Here is a 19,437-nt window from a genome sequence, read left to right as displayed (position 1 = left end):
GGGGATTTGAGTATAGGAGCAGGGAAGTCTTGCTGCAGTTATACAGGGCCTTGGTGAGGCCCCACCTGGAATATTGTGTTCAGTTTTGGTCTCCTAATCTGAGGAAAAACATTCTTGCTATTGAGGGAGTGCAGCGAAGGTTCACCAGACTGATTCCAGGGATGGCTGGACTGACATATGAGGAGAGACTGGATCAACTGGGCCTTTATACACTGGAGTTTAGAAGGATGAGAGGGGATCTCATAGAAACATATAAGATTCTGACTGGGCTGGACAGGTTAGATGCGGGAAGAATGTTCCCGATGTTGGGGAAGTCCAGAACCAGGGGACACAGTCTTAGGATAAGGGACAGGCCATTTAGGACTGAGATGAGGAGAAACTTCTTCACTGAGAGTTGTTAACCTGTGGCATTCCCTGCCGCAGAGTGTTGTTGATGCCAGTTCATTGGATATATTCAAGAGGGAGTTAGATATGGCCCTTATGGCTAAAGGGATCAAGGGGTATGGAGAGAAAACAGGAAAGGGGTACTGAAGGAATGATTAGTCATGATATTGAATGGTGCTGCAGGCTCGAAGGGCCGAATGGCCTACTCCTGCACCTATTTTCTATGTTTCTATAAATGTTCACTTCAGGTTTTTTTTCTTCACCAGGATAATGTTAAATTTATAACCAGGCACAAAGTGGAGTTGGTTATAAATGTAAAACAATGCTGATAATATACACTGCTGTAATTTTATTTGGCACTCTAAATAAACACAAAATCATAAATGTAGAGATGAAAATCTCAGTAGTAAAGTGTTTGATTGTAGCTCAGAAATCGTGTTGCATTAAGTCCTTTCATACATTTTAGGATGAGGAATTGATGAGAGTGTCGATATTTGTCATAGCTTCCCACACACAAACCTAGAAAACCACTGCTCCAGCGTGCCGTTCCAATGCATGGTTTACTGATCGCTAGGAGTTGAGTGGCATCAGCCCACTGATAATTCTATTTTCCCTTCTTCACGGTTCAGTTAAGAATAGGATGTCACCATAGGTATATATTGCTTTGGTGCTGCATGATAATACCCCAACGTACAGTTTGGCTCAGTTGATATCACTTCCATCTCTGACCCCAGGATTCAAGCACATAATCTAGCTTGACACTCCAGTTCAGTACTGGGAATATTCATTACTCAACCACCAGCACTAAAACAGGTCACTTTTATCTCATTGTTGTCTATAGAATATTCCGATGAGCAAATTGGTTGTCATGTTTATATAACTTCAAAAGCAAATGCCTTCAAAGGGACTATATAGATACAAATTCTTTTAAGTCAAATATAAAAGCTTTATGCTTGTGTCCAGGGGAATTCCCATTTGGTCTGTAGGGGAATCCACGAGGCAAAGTGGTTTGGGATGAAAATTCCAAAGGGTGATGGTGTTTCAGGTGGTGGATTGGAGGAAATGAATCTGGTGCATGCACATGTGATGACACATGTGGTTCTGGATTAGTTAAAATTTGTGAATCATGGAGGTGAGGTGGGCATTTAGAGAAGGCAATCTTTGGACATAAAGGCATGGATTAAAGACTTCTGAAGAACTGGTGTGTAAGCAGGCGATGTTCGAATTAAAGAATGTGGTCTTGGCGTTGGGAAGTTGTGGGGTAGGAAGCTTAGCTAATGGTTGAACAGCACACTAAGGTTCTACGCCACTGGAGTTGGCCCGAGTGGACAACCAGAGATGTTGATGGAATCAGAACTGAAGCCATTTGGGTGCTGGTGGAAGTCAGAGTAGTTTCAGCTTTGGTGGTAGTGAGCCAAAAGAAATTCTGACTCAACCATGACTTGATGTTAGACAGGCAGTCACACTATATATGTTTAAAAACTTTGGAGTTGCTGGTGATGACTGGAGAGTCAGAGTTTGATGTCATCAGCGTATATGTGGAAGCTGATCTTGTGCTTGCAGGTAACGTTGCTGAAGGGCAGCACTTAAATGATGAATGAGGAACCAAGGATGGAGCACTGTGGCTTAGAAGGTAGCCATATGGCTTGGGAAGAGAAATATTTGAAGTGTAACTACAAGGAGGGGTGCAATTGAGATGGTTAGAGGGAAGGCAGTGGAGGAGAATGGAGTAGGCAGCGGGACAGAGCTGGTGTTGCAGTCCCAAGGATGTCCTGGCTTTTGGTCTAGATGGTGTGGAAACTGGACTGGAGGGAGGGTGGTGGGGCGGGGGGGGGGGGCGGAGAGAGTCAAACGGGCATGGTAACTAATGCCTTCAAGGAACTTGAGAGATAGAAGGGTGACACAGGTTTTTAAAGGAGGGAGAATAACCCTGCAGATAATGCTGGTAATCATGGGATCAAGCAGAAGTTCGGTGTTCAGGAGAGGTTTGAGGAGGCAGGTACTGTTTCATGGAGGAGATGAATTTGGGGAGAGTGAGGGAAGATTGGGAAGGGGTACTTGGAGATATGGAAGTGATCTCTATCTTGGACTCCATCCATGAACTGCTCATTTGGAGATGGATTTTGAAGTCCATGATGATTCTGGAGTAATGAGCGGATTTGATCATCGAGCAGGAGAAGCAGCTACTGGTGGTAGTCCGAACTAATGAACAGTACTGAGATCTTAGTAATTAGTTATTTTCTCTTGAAAACAGGTGCACTGCGTTTTATGAGGAGGATCATTGGACTAAAGGATGAATTCTATAATCGTTACATCACTAAAGGAAACCTCTTTGAGCCAGTTATAAATGCCTTTTTGGATAATGGAACCAGATATAATCTACTTAATTCAGCAATAATTGAACTGTTTGAATTTATCAGAGTGGTAAGTTTCTATTTTTGTAGTAAGTTGTGGTAAATTTTATATTCAGCTTCGATACAATTTTTTGTTAAAGCATATAATATCCTATAATATACAAACTTTCCTAAAGGTTGTGGTTTTGCACCATTGTGAAGTGTATTATCCCCTCTTTTATTATAATTTATTTTTCTGTTCATGGGATGTGGGCGTCACTGACAAGGCCAGCATTTAGTGCCAGTCCCTAATTGCCCTTGAGAAGATGGTGGTGAGCCACCATGAACCGCCGCAGACCATATGGTGAAGGTACTCCCACAGTGCTGTTAGGGTGGAATTCCAGGATTTTGACCCAGCGACGATGAAAGAACGGCGATCTACTTCCAAGTCGGGATGGTGTGTGACTTGGATGGGAATGTTTAGGTGGTGGTGTTCCCATGCACCTGCTGCCCATGTCCTTCTAGGTAGTAGAGGTTGCGGGTTTTTGAGGTGCTGCCAAAGAAGCCTTGGCGAGTTGCTGCAGTGCATCTTGTAGATGGTACACACTTGCAGCCATGGTATGTCTGTGATGGAGGGAGTGAATATTTAAGATGGTGGATGTGGAGCCATTCAAGCGGGCTGCCTTGTCCTGGATAGCGTCGAGGTTTTTGTGTTGTTGGAGCTGCACTCATCCAAGCAAGTGGAGAGTATTCCATCACACTTGTGCCTTGTCGATAGTGAAAAGGCTTTGGGGAGTCAGGAGATGAGACACTCACCACAGAATACCCAGCCTCTGACCTGCTCTTGTTGTCACAGTATTTATGGCTGGTCTAGTTAATTTTCTGGTCAATGGTGACCCCCCCCCCCCCCCCCCTCCCCAGGATGTTGGTGGTGGGGAATTTGGCGATGGTTAGACTCTCGCTTGTTGGAGATAGTCATTTGCCTGGTAGTTATAAGAACATAAGAATTAGGAACAGGAGTAGGCCATCTAGCCCCTCGAGCCTGCTCCGCCACTCAACAAGATCATGGCTGATCTGGCCGTGGATTCAGCTCCACTTACCCGCCCGCTCCCCATAACCCTTAATTCCCTTATTGGTTAAAAATCTATCTATAGTGATTTGAATACGTTCAATGAGCTAGCCTCAACTGCTTCCCTGGGCAGAGAATTCCACAGATTCACAACCCTCTGGGAGAAGAAATTCCTTCTCAACTCGGTTTTAAATTGGCTCCCCCGTATTTTGAGGCTGTGCCACCAGTGGAAACAACCTCTCTGCCTCTATCTTGTCTCTCCCTTTCATTATTTTAAATGTTTCTATAAGATCACCCCTCATCCTTCTGAACTCCAACGAGTAAAGACCCAGTGTACTCAATCTATCATCATAAGGTAACCCCCTCATCTCCAGAATCAGCCTAGTGAATCGTCTCTGTATCCCCTCCAAAGCTAGTATATCCTTCCTTAAGTAAGGTGACCAAAACTGCACGCAGTACTCCAGGTGCGGCCTCACCAATACCCTGTACAGTTGCAGCAGGACCTCCCTGCTTTTGTACTCCATCCCTCTCGCAATGAAGGCCAACATTCCATTCGCGTTCCTGATTACCTGCTGCACCTGCAAACTAACTTTTTGGGATTCATGCACAAGGACCCCGAGGTCCCTCTGCACTGCAGCATGTTGTAATTTCTCCCCATTCAAATAATATTCCCTTTTTACTGTTTTTTTTTCCAAGGTGGATGACCTCACATTTTCTGACATTGTATTCCATCTGCCAAACCTTAGCCCATTCGCTTAACCTATCTAAATCTCTTTGCAGCCTCTCTTGTGTCCTCTACACAACTCGCTTTCCCACTAATCTTTTGTCATCTGCAAATTTTGTTACACTACACTCTGGCCCCTCTTCCAGGTCATCTATGTATATTGTAAACAGTTGTGGTCCCAGCACCGATCCCTGTGGCACACCACTAACCACCGATTTTTGAACCCGAAAAGGACCCATTTATCCCAACTCTCTGCTTTCTGTTAGCCAGCCAATTCTCTATCCATGCTAATACATTTCCTCTGAATCCGCGTACCTTTATCTTCTGCAATAACCTTTTGTGTGGCACCTTATCGAATGCCTTTTGGAAATCTAAATACCCCACATCCATCGGTACACCTCTATCCATCATACTCGTTATATCCTCAAAGAATTCCAGTAAATTAGTTAAACGTGATTTCCCCTTCATGAATCCATGTTGCGTCTGCTTGATTGCACTATTCCTATCTAGATGTCCCGTTATTTCTTCCTTAATGATAGCTTCAAGCATTTCCCCATGTGTGCGAATGTTTCTTGCCACTTATCAGCCCAAGCTTGAATGTTGCCCGGGTCTTGCTGCATGTGGGCATGGATTGTTCCATTATCTGAGGAGTTGCGAATGTCACTGAGCCCTGTGCAGTCACAATGTTTGTTACCACAGGAGGATATCAAGTCACTGACAACACACATAGTTGACAACTTCTACAAAGCACTTGAACACATAGAGTATGTGCAGACATTTAAAGGACTGAAGCTGAGATACGAGCAGGAAAGGGATAGACTACAAAATCAGAAACTAAACAGGTAAGACAATTAATTGAAGCACCTAAGCGGTACAATGTTCAACTGTGGCATTTGAGCTTCACAGATCATTACTTTTTAAGTCTATTGAACCCAAAAATGGATATGTTTGAGTTCGGTATTTATTGTGTATACTGCAGCATGTGGCCTTTATGATCATAAACAGTATATTTTCTAAAAGATGAGCCTTGTTATCATAGTCTGGCATGTAATGAAATACTGGTTTTAAGGAATTTTGACTAATTTACATAGAAACATAGAAAATAGGTGCAGGAGTCGGCCATTCGGCACTTCGAGCCTGCAGCACCATTCAATAAGATCATGGCTGATCATTCCCTTAGTACCCCTTTCCTGCTTTCTCTCCATACCCTTTGATCCCTTTTAGCCGTAAGGGCCATATCTAACTCCCTCTTGAATATATCCAATGAACTGGCATCATCAACTCTCTGCGGTAGGGAATTTCACAGGTTAACAAATCTGAGTGAAGAAGTTTCTCCTCATCTCAGTCCTAAATGGCCTACCTCTTATCCTTAGACTGTGTCCCCTAGTTCTGGACTTCCCCATCATCGGGAACATTCTTCCTGCATCTAACCTGTTCAGCCCCGTCAGAATCTTAAGTTTCTATGAGATCCCCTCTCATCCTTCTAAACTTCAGTGTATAAAGGCCCAGTTGATCCAATCTCTCCTCATATGTCAGCCCTGCCATCCCGGGAATCAGTCTGGTGAACCTTCGCTGCACTCCCTCAATAGCAAGAATGTCCTTCCTCAGATTAGCAGACCAAAACTGAACACTCTTTTCGAGGTGAGGCCTCACCAAGGCCCTGTACAACTGCAGTAAGGCCTCCCAGCTCCTATACTCAAATCCCCTAGCTATGAAGGCTAACATACCATTTGCCTTCTTCACTGCATGCCAACTTTCAATGACTGATGAACCATGACACCCAGGTCTCGTTGCACCTCCCCCTTTCCTAATCTGCCGCCATTCAAATAATATTCTGCCTTCGTGTTTTTTGCCCCTAAAGTGGATAACCTCACACTTATCCACATTATACTGCACCTGCCATGCATTTGCCCACTCACCTAATCTATGCAAGTCACCCTGCAGCCTTTTAGCATCATCCTCACAGCTCACACCGCCACCCAGTTTAGTGTCATCTGCAAACTTGGAGATATTGCACTCAATTCCTTCATCTAAATCATTAATGTATATTGTAAAGAGCTAGGGTCCCTGCACTGAGCCCTGCGGCACTCCACTAGTCACCGCCTGCCATTCTGAAAATGACCCATTTATCCCGACTCTCTGTTTCCTGTCTGCCAACCAGTTCTCTCTCCACGTCAGTACATTATCCCCAATACCATGTGCTTTGATTTTGCACACCAATCTCTACACCACATCCACTGGTTCTCTCTTGTCCACTCTACTAGTTACATCCTCAAAAAAAATTCTGGAAGATTTGTCCAGCATGATTTCCCTTTCATAAATCCATGCTGACTTGGACCGATCCTGTCACTGCTTTCCAAATGCGCTGCTATTTCATCTTTAATAATTGATTCCAACATTTTCCCCACTACTGATGTCAGGCTAACCGGTCTATAATTGTCCGTTTTCTCTCTCCCTCCTTTTTTAAACAGTGGTGTTACATTAGCTATCCTCCAGTCCATATGAACTGATCCAGAGTCGATAGACTGTTGGAAAATGATCACCAATGCATCCACTATTTCTATGGCCACTTCCTTAAGTATTCTGGGATGCAGACTATCAGGCCTTGGGGATTTATCGGTCTTCAATCCCATCAATTTCCCTAACACAATTTCCCGCTTTATAAGAATATCCTTCAGTTCCTCCTTCTCACTAGACCCTCAGTCCCCTAGTATTTCCGGAAGATTATTTGTGTCTTCCTTCGTGAAAACAGAACCAAAGTATTTGTTCAACTGGTCCGCCATTTCTTTTTCTCCATTATAAATTCACCTGAATCTGACTGCAAATGTTTGTCTTCACTAATCTTTTTCTCTTCACATATCGATAGAAGCTTTTGCAGTCAGTTTTTATGTTCCCAGCAAGCTTCCTCTCGCACTCTATTTTCCCCCTCCTAATTAAACCCTTTGTCCTCCTCTGCTGTATTACAAAATTCTCCCAGTCCTCAGGTTTGCTGCTTTTTCTGGCCAATTTATATGCCTCTTCCTTGGATTTCCTTAATTTCCCTTGTTAGATCCCGTTGAGCCACCTTCCCCGTTTTATTTTTACTCCAGACCGGGATGTACAATTGTAGAAGTTCATCCATGTGATCTTTAAATGTCTGCCATTGCCTATCTGCCGTCAACACTTCTAAGTATCACTCGCCAGCCTATTCTAGCCAATTCATGTCTCATACCATCAAAGTTACCGTCCCCAAATTCAGGACCCTAGTGTCTGAATTAACTGTGTCACTCTCCATCTTAATAAAGAATTCTACCATATTATGGTCACTCTTCCCCAAGGGGCCTCTCACAACAAGATTGTTAATTAGTCCTTTCTCATTACACATCATCCAGTCTAGGATGGCCAGCCTTCTAGTTGGTTCCTCGACATATTGGTCTAGAAAACCATCCCTAATCCACGCCAGGAAATCCTCCTCCACCGCATTACTTAGTTAGCCCAGTCAATATGTAGATTGAAGTCGCCTATGATAACTGCTGTACCTTTATTGCACGCATCCCTAATTTCTTGTTTGATGCTGTCCCCATCCTCATTACTACTGTTTGGTGGTCTGTACGCAACTCCCTCTAGCGTTTTCTGCCCTTTGGTATTCCGTAACTCCACCCATACAGATTCCACATCATCCAAGCTGATGTCCTTCCTTACTATTGCATTAATTTCCTCTTTCGCCAGCAATGCCACCCCACCTCCTTTTCCTTTCTGTCTGTCCTTCCTAAATGTTGACTACCCCTGGATGTTGAGTTCCCAGCCGTGATCAACCTGGAGCCATGTCTCCATGATGCCAATTACATCATATCCGTTAACTGCTATCTGCGTAAGTTAATTCGTCCACCTTATTGCGACTACTCCTCACATTAATTCACAGAGCCTTCAGGCTTGTCTTTTTAACACCATTTGCTCCTTTAGGATTTTGCTGTAATATAGCCCTTTTGGCTTTTTGCCTTGGGTTTCTCTGCCCTCCACTTTTACTTTTCTTGTTTCTGTCTTTTGCTTCTGCCCCCATTCTGCTTTCCCCTGTCTGCCTGCATAGGTTCCCATCCCCCTGCCATATTCGTTTAACCCCTCCCCAACAGCACTAGCAAACACTCCCCCAGGACATTGGTTCCCGTCCGGTTTGTACTGGTCACACCTCTCCCAGAACCGGTTCCAATGTTCCAGGAATTTGAATCCCTCCCTTCTGCACCATCCTCAAGCTACGTATTCATCTGAGCTATCCTGCGATTCCTACTCTGACTAACATGTGGCACTGATAGCAATCCTGAGATTACTACTTTTGAGGTCCTACTTTTTAATTTAGCTCCTAGCTCCCTAAATTCGTCTTGTAGGACCTCATCCCGTTTTTTACCTATATCGTTGGTACCTATATGCACCACGACAGCTGGCTGTTCACCCTCCCCCTTCAAAATGTCCTGCACCCGCTCCGAGACATCCTTGATCCTTTCACCAGGGAGGCAACATACCATCCTGGAGTCTCGGTAGCGGCCGCAGAAACGTCTATGTATTCCCCTTACAATAGAATCCCCTATCACTATAGCTCTCCCACTCTTTTTCCTGCCCTCCTGTGCAGCAGAGCCCTGATGAGTCATCCCCCTCAGTACCCAAAGCGGTGCATCTGTTTTGCAGGGGGATGACCGCAGGGAACCCCTGCACTACCTTCCACTGCTTTTCCTGTTGGTCACCCATCCCCTGTCTGGCTGTGTAACCTTTACCTGCGGTAAGACCAACTCACTCAACGTGCTATTCACGTCATTCCCAGCATCGTGGATGCTCCAGAGTGAATCCGCCCGCAGCTCCAGTGCCGCAAAGCAGCCGGATACACTTCCCGCATATGTAGTCGTCAGGGACACTGGAAGCTTACTTGACTTCCCACATAGTACAGGAGGAGCATAACGTGTGTCCGAGCTCTCCTGCCTTGATTATTATCTGATGTGGAGTAGAAATAAATTCGAACTGAAAATGGGGAGAAGGTAGTAGGAACAAGGGCATCAACAAGAACATGCCATGAATAGTTTTATTTGTGCAGGGTGTTCAACTCTTGGAGCCCTGACACCAACTGTGGGTACCCATATACAGCGATGAGCACTATACACTACCATCACAGTCCCACAGCCAGATTACTGCATGTCACCGCAGCAGATATTTTTCACCAGTCACAATTCCCCATGTGGTGTTCCTAATTTCAGTGATCCTGCTGGCTGCACAGTAAGCATTTTGTGTTTTAGTCAAATTGCCAATTAAATCTATGTGGCACCGATGCTTGATAGGCATCCTATGGCTACTAATACAGTGTAACAATATGCACAAACGAAAAACTTTATTTTAAAAGATCAGAAAAAATTTTTGAGTGTATGACACTTTATCACTTTGTTCATTGAGAGTCCATGCACAGTTCCTGCAGAAGTAGTATGCCCATAAACAATAGGGCGCGAGGAGTCAACAGGACAAAGTGATGTATGATCTTATTTTTCTAGCTCTACAGCTAGATTAGAGCTTGGAGATTAAATAGTATTTCAAACTCATTGCGAAAATACTTCTGAGCTGAGCATAGCTACTTGCAAGTAGGTAAGTTATTCCTTATCTTGGGGATTTTGTATAATGCATTTAAATGTCACCATTTATTTTTGGTACCTGAGGTAGTATAATTTAATTCCAGATGCTGATTATCCAAGGTTATAATGAAAGACTTCGATTTGTAACTTTGAACTGTTTGCATTATCAGATAAATATAATTGATTTGCACTGATTGGTATTTTTGGGGGTTGGTATTCTTCAGTTTGGAATTGGTGACAAAATTACTGTGTTGCTAATTGTAAAACCATTATAAAATGTAAGTACATGTTGACATGCAGGCAGTGATCCTTACCAACGGATCCATTACAGACCCAATCCACGTCCGGACCGGGGTCAAACAGGGCTGCGTTATCGCTCCAACCTTCTTCTCAATCTTCCTCGCCGCCATGCTCCACCTCACAATCAACAAGCTCCCCGCTGGAGCACAACTAAACTACAGAATCAGTGGGAAGCTGTTTAACCTACGCCGCCTCCAGGCCAGGTCCAAGATCACCCCAACCTCTGTCGTTGAGCTGCAGTAGGCTGACGATGCCTGCATCTGTGCACATTGAACTCCAGGATATAGTCAATGTATTCACTGAGGCGTATGAAAGCATAGGCCTTACGCTTAACATCCGTAAGACAAAGGTTCTCCACCGCACAACACTGCCCTCCAATCATCAAGATCCACTGTGTGACCCTGGACAACGTGGACCATTTCCCATATCTCGGGAGCCTCTTATCAACAAAGGCAGACATTGATGCGGAGGTTCAGCATCGCCTCCAGTGCGCCAGCGCAGCCTTCGGCCATTTGAGGGAAAAGTGTGTTTGAAGACCAGGCCCTCAAATCTACCACCAAACTCGGAGTACAGAGCTGTAGTAATACTCGCCCTCCTGTATGGATCTGAGGCATGGACGATGTATAGAAGGCACCTCAAGTCGCTGGAGATATATCGCCAACGATGTCTCCGCAAGATCCTGCAAATCCGCTGGAAGGACAGGCGCACCAACATCAGTCCTCGACCAGGCTAACATCCCCAGTATTGAAGCACTGACCACACTCGATCAGCTTCGCTGGGCAGGCCACATAGTTCGCATGCCAGATACAAGACTCCCTAAGCAAATGCTTTATGCGGAGCTCCTTCATGGTAAATGAGCCAAAGGAGGACAGCGGAAACGTTATAGGGACACCCTCAAAGCCTCGCTGGTAAAGTGCGACATCACCACTGACAACTGGGAGACCCTGGCCGCAGACCGCCCGAGGTGGAGAAAGTCCATCCGGGAGGTGTTGAGCTCTTCGAGTCTCCGCGCAAAGAGCATGGAGAGGCTAAACGCTGGCAGCGGAAGGAGCGTGCAGCAAACCAACCTCAGCGACCCCTTCCTCGCCGAATGTCTGTCCCACCTGTAACAGGGTCTGTGGCTCTCGTATTGGACTGTTCGGCCATCAAAGAACTCACTTTGGGAGCGGAAGCAAGTCCTCCTCGATTCCGAGGGACTGTCTATGATGATGATGATAAAACGTAAGTACATGTTGGTTCCATAAGCAAGCAATGTGTGAAGTTTTTACTGTTAACCTGACACAGAGGGTGGTGGGTCATGGTGCAAATTGTGGAATGCCAATCCAAAAAATCCAAATAGCAATCCGCATGCAAATCATTATATTTATCTGATGATACAAGCAGTTCAAAGTTGCATCTATTCCCTAACTCAAAATCTTCCTTCTTGGAGAATGAAAGTATTTTCATGAAAAATAAATGCAGGTCCTGGCTGAGAAAACTTTATATTCCCTTTTACATTTGCATTTCCTTAATTTAGTTTGTGGCAGAACAGTGTTCATGTGCCAGCTCCTTGCTCTGCTGTTGGGAGCTGTTTTTAGATGCTGGTCCACAGACACTGCTGTCCTAAAATTTGAATCAAACTATTAGCACTGTAAGGTGACCTTCATAGTAAAATAAACCCAGTAAGGAAGTTGGCAATATTTTTGCACTTCAAAATGTTAATGTAATGCAGTCTTCCGAAGGTGAAAAGTACCGATTTGCATTTGTTTGAGTAATGTTCTTGTACTGGATATTGTTTTTTTTTTAAAACAAAAGAATCATCCAGAACGCTTTTAGAACTGGTATCACTGCACAAGCTGATATTTCAATTTATTCAAAATTTCACACACCAATACTTGTTTTTGTACACATTTTGTGATTGAAAGAAAAATTGTGTAAAATATTTAAACAAACTTGGCAGTGTTGGTATTTTCTTCAGTGGGTGTATATATGTAGTCTCGTGTAGCAGCATGCAAATCAGAAAGTTCCACATTCGATTCCCAGTAGGTATTGTTAACTGATTTCAGCTGAATCTGCTTTGGAATGTTTCAATTGGCCTCTGTGTCAAACCAGCAAATTTCAGTTCCTAAATCTACTTATAAATTTAAGCTGCAAGGATCCATGTGTGTGGACATCAGGTGAGCCAAGGATCAGGCTTGGCTCTAATGCCTCCTGCAATAGAATATCTGCCCAAGTACTCTTTATTTAGGTTCGCGCTTTAAGTATCACGACTTGGACAATGTATCAGAGGGCTGCAGCCACCCATAAAGCCAAGACACAAGTGAGAATGAGCACCTTCTGGAGAAGGGAGCACGGATTGGGGAGGGGGAGGGGGGTGGAGAAGAGAAGAAGAAAATGGTGAAAAGATTCTATGTTGAATAAAATTGGGGCTTGACCGTTTGCATAACTCAGGTTATTTGATGATGTGATTGTAGATATGTCTGTCTATAAATAAATAAATATCTTAACTATCCTCAATTTGGAACTTGAAAAGAAATTTAGCATTCCAGTTGATATTTGGCTATGGTAGAAATTTCTGACTAATGGTTTGTATTGTGTGTTTTTCAATTAAGTGTACCATCCATATTGCGTAATAATCGGTACCGGAGAGATGCACGAGCCTTGGAGGAAGATGAAGAGATGTGGTTTAATGAGGATGATGAAGAAGAAGAAGGAGAAGCTCTAGTACCACATGTTGAGAAATCCAAATCTGAGGATGACTATCCAGACAGTTACGGAAAATTTCTGGAGACTAAAAAGGGTACAGTAATAATTTTCAGTACATTTTGGTTGCACTTGAGTTTTAAGATCCTGCATTGCTTTTTGTACCAAGAGAAAAGGGTGGTGGTGCACATGCTGATGTTCCTATGTGCACATAGAATCCTGGAATCATAGAAATTTACAGCACGGGAGGAGATCATTTTGACCCATCATGTCTCGGCACCGGCCGACCAAGAGCTATCCAGCCTAATCCCACTTTCCAGCTCTTGGTCCACAGCCCTGTAGGTTATGGCACTTTTAAGTGCACATTCAAGTATCTTAAATGTGGTGAGGATTCCTGCCTCTACCACCCTTTCAGGCAGTGAGTTCCAGACCCCCACCACCCTCTGGGTGAAGAAATTTCCCTTCATATCTCTAAATCTCCCCCTCCCCGCCTCCAATTACTTTAAATCTATGCCCCCTGGTTGTTTGCCAAGGGAAACGAGTACTTCCTATCCACTCTATCCAGGCGCCTCAATTTTAAACACCTCAATCAGATCTCTCCTTAGCCTCCTCTGTTTCAAAGAAGACAAACCCAGCATCTCCAATCTTGCCTCAGCCAAAATTCTCCAGTCCAGGCAACATTCTTGTAAATCTCCTTTGTATCCTCTCCAGTGCAATCACATCTTTCTTGTAAAGTAGTGACCAGAACTGCACACACAACTCCAGCTGCGGCCTAACCAGTGTTTTATACAGTTCAAGCATAACCTCCTTGCTCTTGTATTCCATGCCTCGACTAATAAAGGCAAGTATTCCATATGACTTCTTAACCACGTTATCTACCTGGCCTGCTACCTTCAGGGATCTGTTGATCTGCACTCCAAGGTCCCTTTATTCCTCTATACCTTTCAGTGTCGTACCATTTAATGTGTGTTCCCTTGCCTTGTTAGACCTCTCCAAATGCATTACCCCATACTTAGCCGGATTGAATTCCATTTGCCACTGTTCTGTCCACCTGACCAGTATATTGATATCTTCCTGCAGTCTACAGCTTTCTTCTTCATTATCAACCACACAGCCTATTTTAGTGTCATCTACAAACTTCTTAATCATACCCCTAACATTCACGTCCAAGTCATTGATATATACCACAAAAGCAAGGGACCCAGCACTGAACCCCACTGGATACAGCCTTCCAGTCACAAAAACTCCCACTAACAAACTTAAGTTGCCTTGCAGTTTCCAGATGGTTGGCCTTGGCCTTGCATGTTTCTGTAGCTGAATTGGAAGGTGATAAACGAGCCCTCAATTTTCAACTAATAATTGGTTTAATGTAAAACAGCTTTCCATTTTGCTGTGAATCTTTGCTTTCTGTCATCCTATCAACAAATCCATATATGCCCAACAATATAAAACTGAGCAAACTGCTTGGAGATTTGAGAATTTATTTGGATATTAAATCATTGGAGTGTCCTCGGCTTCCAAACTACATCTTTTTAAAGTGATATAAACTGGTTTTCTGCAGATTTCTTTTGAAATGTTAGTGTAATTGGAGACATTAATCTGTGATTATATTTGTGTGTGTGTGTGTATATGTATATATGTGTGTGCACAGTGTGTGTTTAATATAAATTCTAAATAATACATATGTTTTAAATTTGGGGCAATAAAATGACTCGTCAAGCCTTTTGATAGTGAAGCATTTAATAATTTATGTAATTTCTCGAGGCGCTATAACCTGTGTTCAGTTTTTCATCCCTTTAAAACTTCTATCTCTGAATTGATCACTATTAATACATTTTTGATTAAATTGAAGTTATGGAAATATTACCTGTGCTCTGATTAAATGCAGCATCACCATAGTAATTAATTGCACAGATTAAAAACACATCTTTTGGGTTATTGGTTGTGTGAACCATTAGATTACAACCTTGTTCAAACAAACAGAACTTAAAAAGCTACTTGTAAATGATGTAAAGCTTTTATTTTTATTTCACTCCTGTCCTCCCTGGAAGAGTTTGCCATTTAAAACGTTGTGCTTTTAGATACTTTAGACATTTTGTTTACTTTTCTAATGCAGGAAAAATTTTATTTGTTCACATAACTTGGAAACCCATGATTGAAATTTCACTCATTTGATTTTATTGGTAGACCAGTTATAATGTAGATTTTGCATTAATTCAGTGTGGTTTTTACATTGTACTGATACAGTATGAATAGTTTGAGGGTAGTCTGTCATGTTGATTCACATGTGGTCATTTATAGGAATCCTTGTAATGCCCCCTTTTTAGAGGTACCTGTACTTTCATGCCATATTCATGGACTCTTACAGCACAGTAGGAGGCCATTGACCCATTGTGCCTGGTCCAGCTCTTAGAAAGAGCTATCCAACTATTGAATCTGCTTTCACCACTCTTTCAGGCAATACATTCCACATCATAACTCGTTGCATATGTTTCTTTTCTCCTCATCTCCCCTCTAGTCTTTTTGCCAATTATCTTAAATCTGTATCATCGAGTTACCAACACACCCATCAGTGTAAACGGTTTCTCCTTATTTACTCAACCAAAATCCCTCATAATTTTGGACATTTCTCTTAAATTTCTCCTTGATCTGCTTTAAGGAGAACAATCCCAGCTTCTCTAATTTGTCCACATGAATGAAGTTCCTCATCCTTGGTATCATTCTGGGGAATCTCGGGCCTTGACATCCTTCCTAAAGCATGATGCCCAGAATTGAATACCCATTTGAGGCCTAACCAGTGATTTATAATAGTTTAGCGTACTTCCTTACTTTTGTACACTCTGCCTTGATTTCTAAAGCCAATAAAATCCCATAAACTTTTTAAAACAGCTTTATCAACTTGTCCTGCCACTGTTAAAGATTTGTGTATGTAAACACCCAAGTGTCTCTCTTCCTGCACCTACTTTAAAATTATACATTATATTGCCGCCGCCTCATTCTTTCTCCCAGAACGTATCCCTTCACACTTCTGCATAAAACTTCATCTGCCATGTCTTCCCATTTCACCAGTCAGAATGTCCTCCTAAAGTTTGCTACTATTCTCCTCCCGGTTTACTACATTTCCAAGTTTTGTGTCATCTGCAAACTTTAAAATTATGTCTCCTACACACGAGTCCAGGGCATTAATATACATCAAAAAGAGTAATGGTCTTAATATCAATCCTTGGGGAATACCACTATATATTTCTCTCCAGTCTGAAAAACAACCATTGGTCATTACTCTGCTTTCTACCCCTTAGCCAATTTTGAATTCATGCTTCCACTGTCCCTTTAATCCCATGGGCTTCGATTTTGCTAACTTGTTGCTTCAGCTTCATGCCAACTACAATACAAAGTTGGTGTGAAGCATGCTTATCAATGTTTTTAAAAGCAATCCCGTTTTACATTCTTCTATTATTTTACTGGCATAGCTACAAGTGTTGACAGCTCTGCATGTGTGCAGAATTCTTGCTTTGTCCAGAAAACTGTGGAAGCAGGGCAGCATAACTTGGTATATGCCATTCTCAAAGTAGGTAAATGCTGCAACAACTTGAATTTGGTGTAGTCTGAGCCCATAAATGTTTTTTTTCATAGCTAAAGAAAGTGAGGACAAGGAAAACCTTCCCAAACGATCGTCGAGTCCCAGCTTCAAATTTACGTTTTCACATACCTGTGCATCTGGTGCAGCAAATGGAACAAATGGCACGAACAGTAAATCAACGGCAGCTCAGACCGCTCCAGCCAGTTCCACTAGTTCTTCCTCAAAGCACACCAGTCCATCTACTGCAGTGACAACAAAGGTTTGTATTATCTTTACTTATTTGTGACTTGAAGCAGATGTTCAAACAATCTCTTGCAATACCTTTTTTAAAAAAAAATGTAAGTATAACTTTGGAATCTGATGACTATTTCTAGGCTTTGATATTTGAGATCCTCAGATTTTACATTAATGGGATGCAATGATTTGAGTTTTTTTTAAACAGAAAAGTCTCCAACAGACTACTTTTTGGTGGTATTGTTTTATCATAAAATAAACCTGCCCTGATAGACAAGCTATATTAACGAATGAAGGCAGTGGTTCAAGTAAATCTGAATGAGGTGTAAAATTGTACTGTCGTTTAACCTTGTTTTTAATCTTTTTGAACTATTTCAAGCAAAAGTGCCCTGGGTGTTGCTGTAGATTTATGCCTTAACATAGATTGGATGTAAATTATTTACTTTGCTTTTATATGCTGGCCAGTAATGCTCTAATGTTGTATTTTCAGTGGGAAAGCTAACTTTTTTTTCTGAATTACTTCAGGGAGGTCTAGTGGGTCTTGTAGATTATCCTGATGATGAGGAAGAAGAGGAGGAAGAAGAAGCATCACCAAGGAAGCGACCTCGGCTAGGCTCATAATTGACACACGGGAAGGCTTACTTTGGGGTCTGATACAATGGTGCAACTGTTCCATAAGCTAAGGGTCTGAATCAGGAATGGCTCCTTCACTGTGAATACAGAAGATGCAACACAAGGAGTAGCAAACAGTGTGCCAATGTTTCAACTAGAGGGCTTGAGTTCTGTATGGCAGCAACATGCCACTGAGGAACTGGATCTCTCTGGAACAAACTTGGAAAGGAAAACCAGCCAATCAGGCTGGCAGGACTAGCAGTTAGTAATTGGGAGCCTGATTGACAGTTTCCCAAATGGGGAAGAGATTCAGATTTGGGGCGGGTTAGGGAAAGCTTGAGCAAGGGAGCAGGAGCTGCACAAAAATGATGTTTTGGAGTTCTTTGCCAGGAAACCAAAACTGGGATAGGCATACAGAGTATCAGTTGGAAACCCTTGCAGTCTGAAATGAATTAGGTGCTGTCCCATGTGTTTATCCTCATCCTTGTTTTTTGTTTTGTTTTGTTTGCCTCCAATTCCAAGTTTTAAATGGGGGGGGGGGGAAGGGGGGAAGGAAACCTGCCAAATATATTTCTAAGCAGAAGAATCTCAAACTACTACTGGGACCATAATGATGAGATTGCCATCATGTTCACTGGATCTTTTGGCATCCACTGGGCCTGTTTAGCATTTTCTAATCAAAATGGTGAATGGTTGGAAAAGCACAGAAGAATATGCACCTCGGTCAGATACTGTACTACAGACAGACTGTTTCACAAGCCTGTGTGTAAAAGCTGGTGCTGGTGACTGCTGCAAGAGTGGCTCGTGAGCAAAACTGTTCCTTTTTACCTCGTCTGCAGGTTGTACATTGTGGCAGTTCTGCATTTGTGATGTCCCCAGGCCAAACATGTCACTTAACGAAAGATAAAATTTTATCCCAATCTGATTTTTATGTATATTTTTGGGTATTGTATTACAGGTTAACATTTCATTATAACTGGTAGATAACTGAGTTACTTTTAGGGAACACTAATTTTAACAGCTAACTGATCATAACGCTGCGGAGCTTAACTGAAGCCGCAACAAACCATGAATCTTAACTAGTCTGCCTTTGCCCTGTCAGTCACAGTTGTCTCGGTGCAGAAGTAATTAAGATTCAAGTAGAAGGCTCAAGTTCGGTTCCAGATGCTTTTATTGCACAGTATGGTGTTCCAGATCATTTTTAATACAGTGGTTAACGCAGGTTGTTAAACCAGCTGTAGCCAAATCAGCCAACTGGCAATCTGAGATAAGCCCAAGTGTGTTACAAACTGAAATCAAAACTTTTTTACGCTTTTTTTTTTGGAAGTCATCTGCCTTGGTATTTTGGAGGTTTTGTAGCTCAACTTAAAACATTCTTTGGAAAAAGTGGGCCGTCTGTCATGTAGATATGAAGTATAGTTTTTCCATAAAACAGAAGTTTATTTTGTATGGATGAATAACCGCCACTGTAACTGTTATTTTACACTGTTTGTATACATGTGTTGATATTAATGAGGCTATGTAAGATTCAGGAATTAAAATGTGACCCTGTAATTCCATAAACATAATGCTGTTGTGTCTATTTTCTGGTAAAGGTAATGAACTTTTTTAATGGTGCTGAATTGTAAACTGAGAATCAATTAATTGATCCATTGGACTGTTTTTGTTTTCAAACTTAATTTTATTTATAGGATTACGCACAATGTTTTAAAAATAAACCAAAGCAGCAACTAAATGTGTATATGCTAATCAAAATTAATTTTCAATTTTGTCATTTGACTACCTTATTTGAATGACTGTCTTATGAAGTGGTTTAGTGTAGAAGTGTGTGATTAACATGTATTTAGATCTTCCTTCTATACTGCTGTCATTCAGCGTATTTTAACTTTAAAAGATATACCTTCACATAATCCCTTTCACAAATGAACGTTTCA

General features: G+C 42.3%; 1 protein-coding gene across 4 annotated transcripts in view; it reads left to right on the top strand.

Moving 5' to 3' along the window:
- LOC139273139 (serine/threonine-protein phosphatase 4 regulatory subunit 3) overlaps positions 1 to 19,071 on the top strand; it is a 74,395-nt gene extending 55,324 nt beyond the window's left edge. For 3 of the 4 annotated variants that reach the window (XM_070889597.1, XM_070889600.1, XM_070889598.1), the window contains 5 exons: positions 2,639 to 2,808; positions 5,210 to 5,352; positions 12,987 to 13,174; positions 16,711 to 16,916; positions 17,417 to 19,071. In XM_070889597.1, the coding sequence (XP_070745698.1) occupies positions 2,639 to 2,808; positions 5,210 to 5,352; positions 12,987 to 13,174; positions 16,711 to 16,916; positions 17,417 to 17,512 (803 nt within the window). In that variant the 3' untranslated portion in view covers positions 17,513 to 19,071. Of the gene's footprint in view, positions 1 to 2,638; positions 2,809 to 5,209; positions 5,353 to 10,395; positions 11,489 to 12,986; positions 13,175 to 16,710; positions 16,917 to 17,416 lie in introns of those variants that run through there. The other variant, XM_070889599.1, reaches the window with a different exon arrangement.
- Positions 19,072 to 19,437: the final 366 nt, after the last annotated feature.

Source organism: Pristiophorus japonicus, chromosome 9 (genome assembly GCF_044704955.1).
Source record: "Pristiophorus japonicus isolate sPriJap1 chromosome 9, sPriJap1.hap1, whole genome shotgun sequence".
Lineage (NCBI taxonomy): Eukaryota > Metazoa > Chordata > Chondrichthyes > Pristiophoridae > Pristiophorus > Pristiophorus japonicus.
The sequence above is the reverse complement of the archived record's forward strand: the minus strand, read 5'-3'. Positions and strand labels throughout refer to the sequence as shown.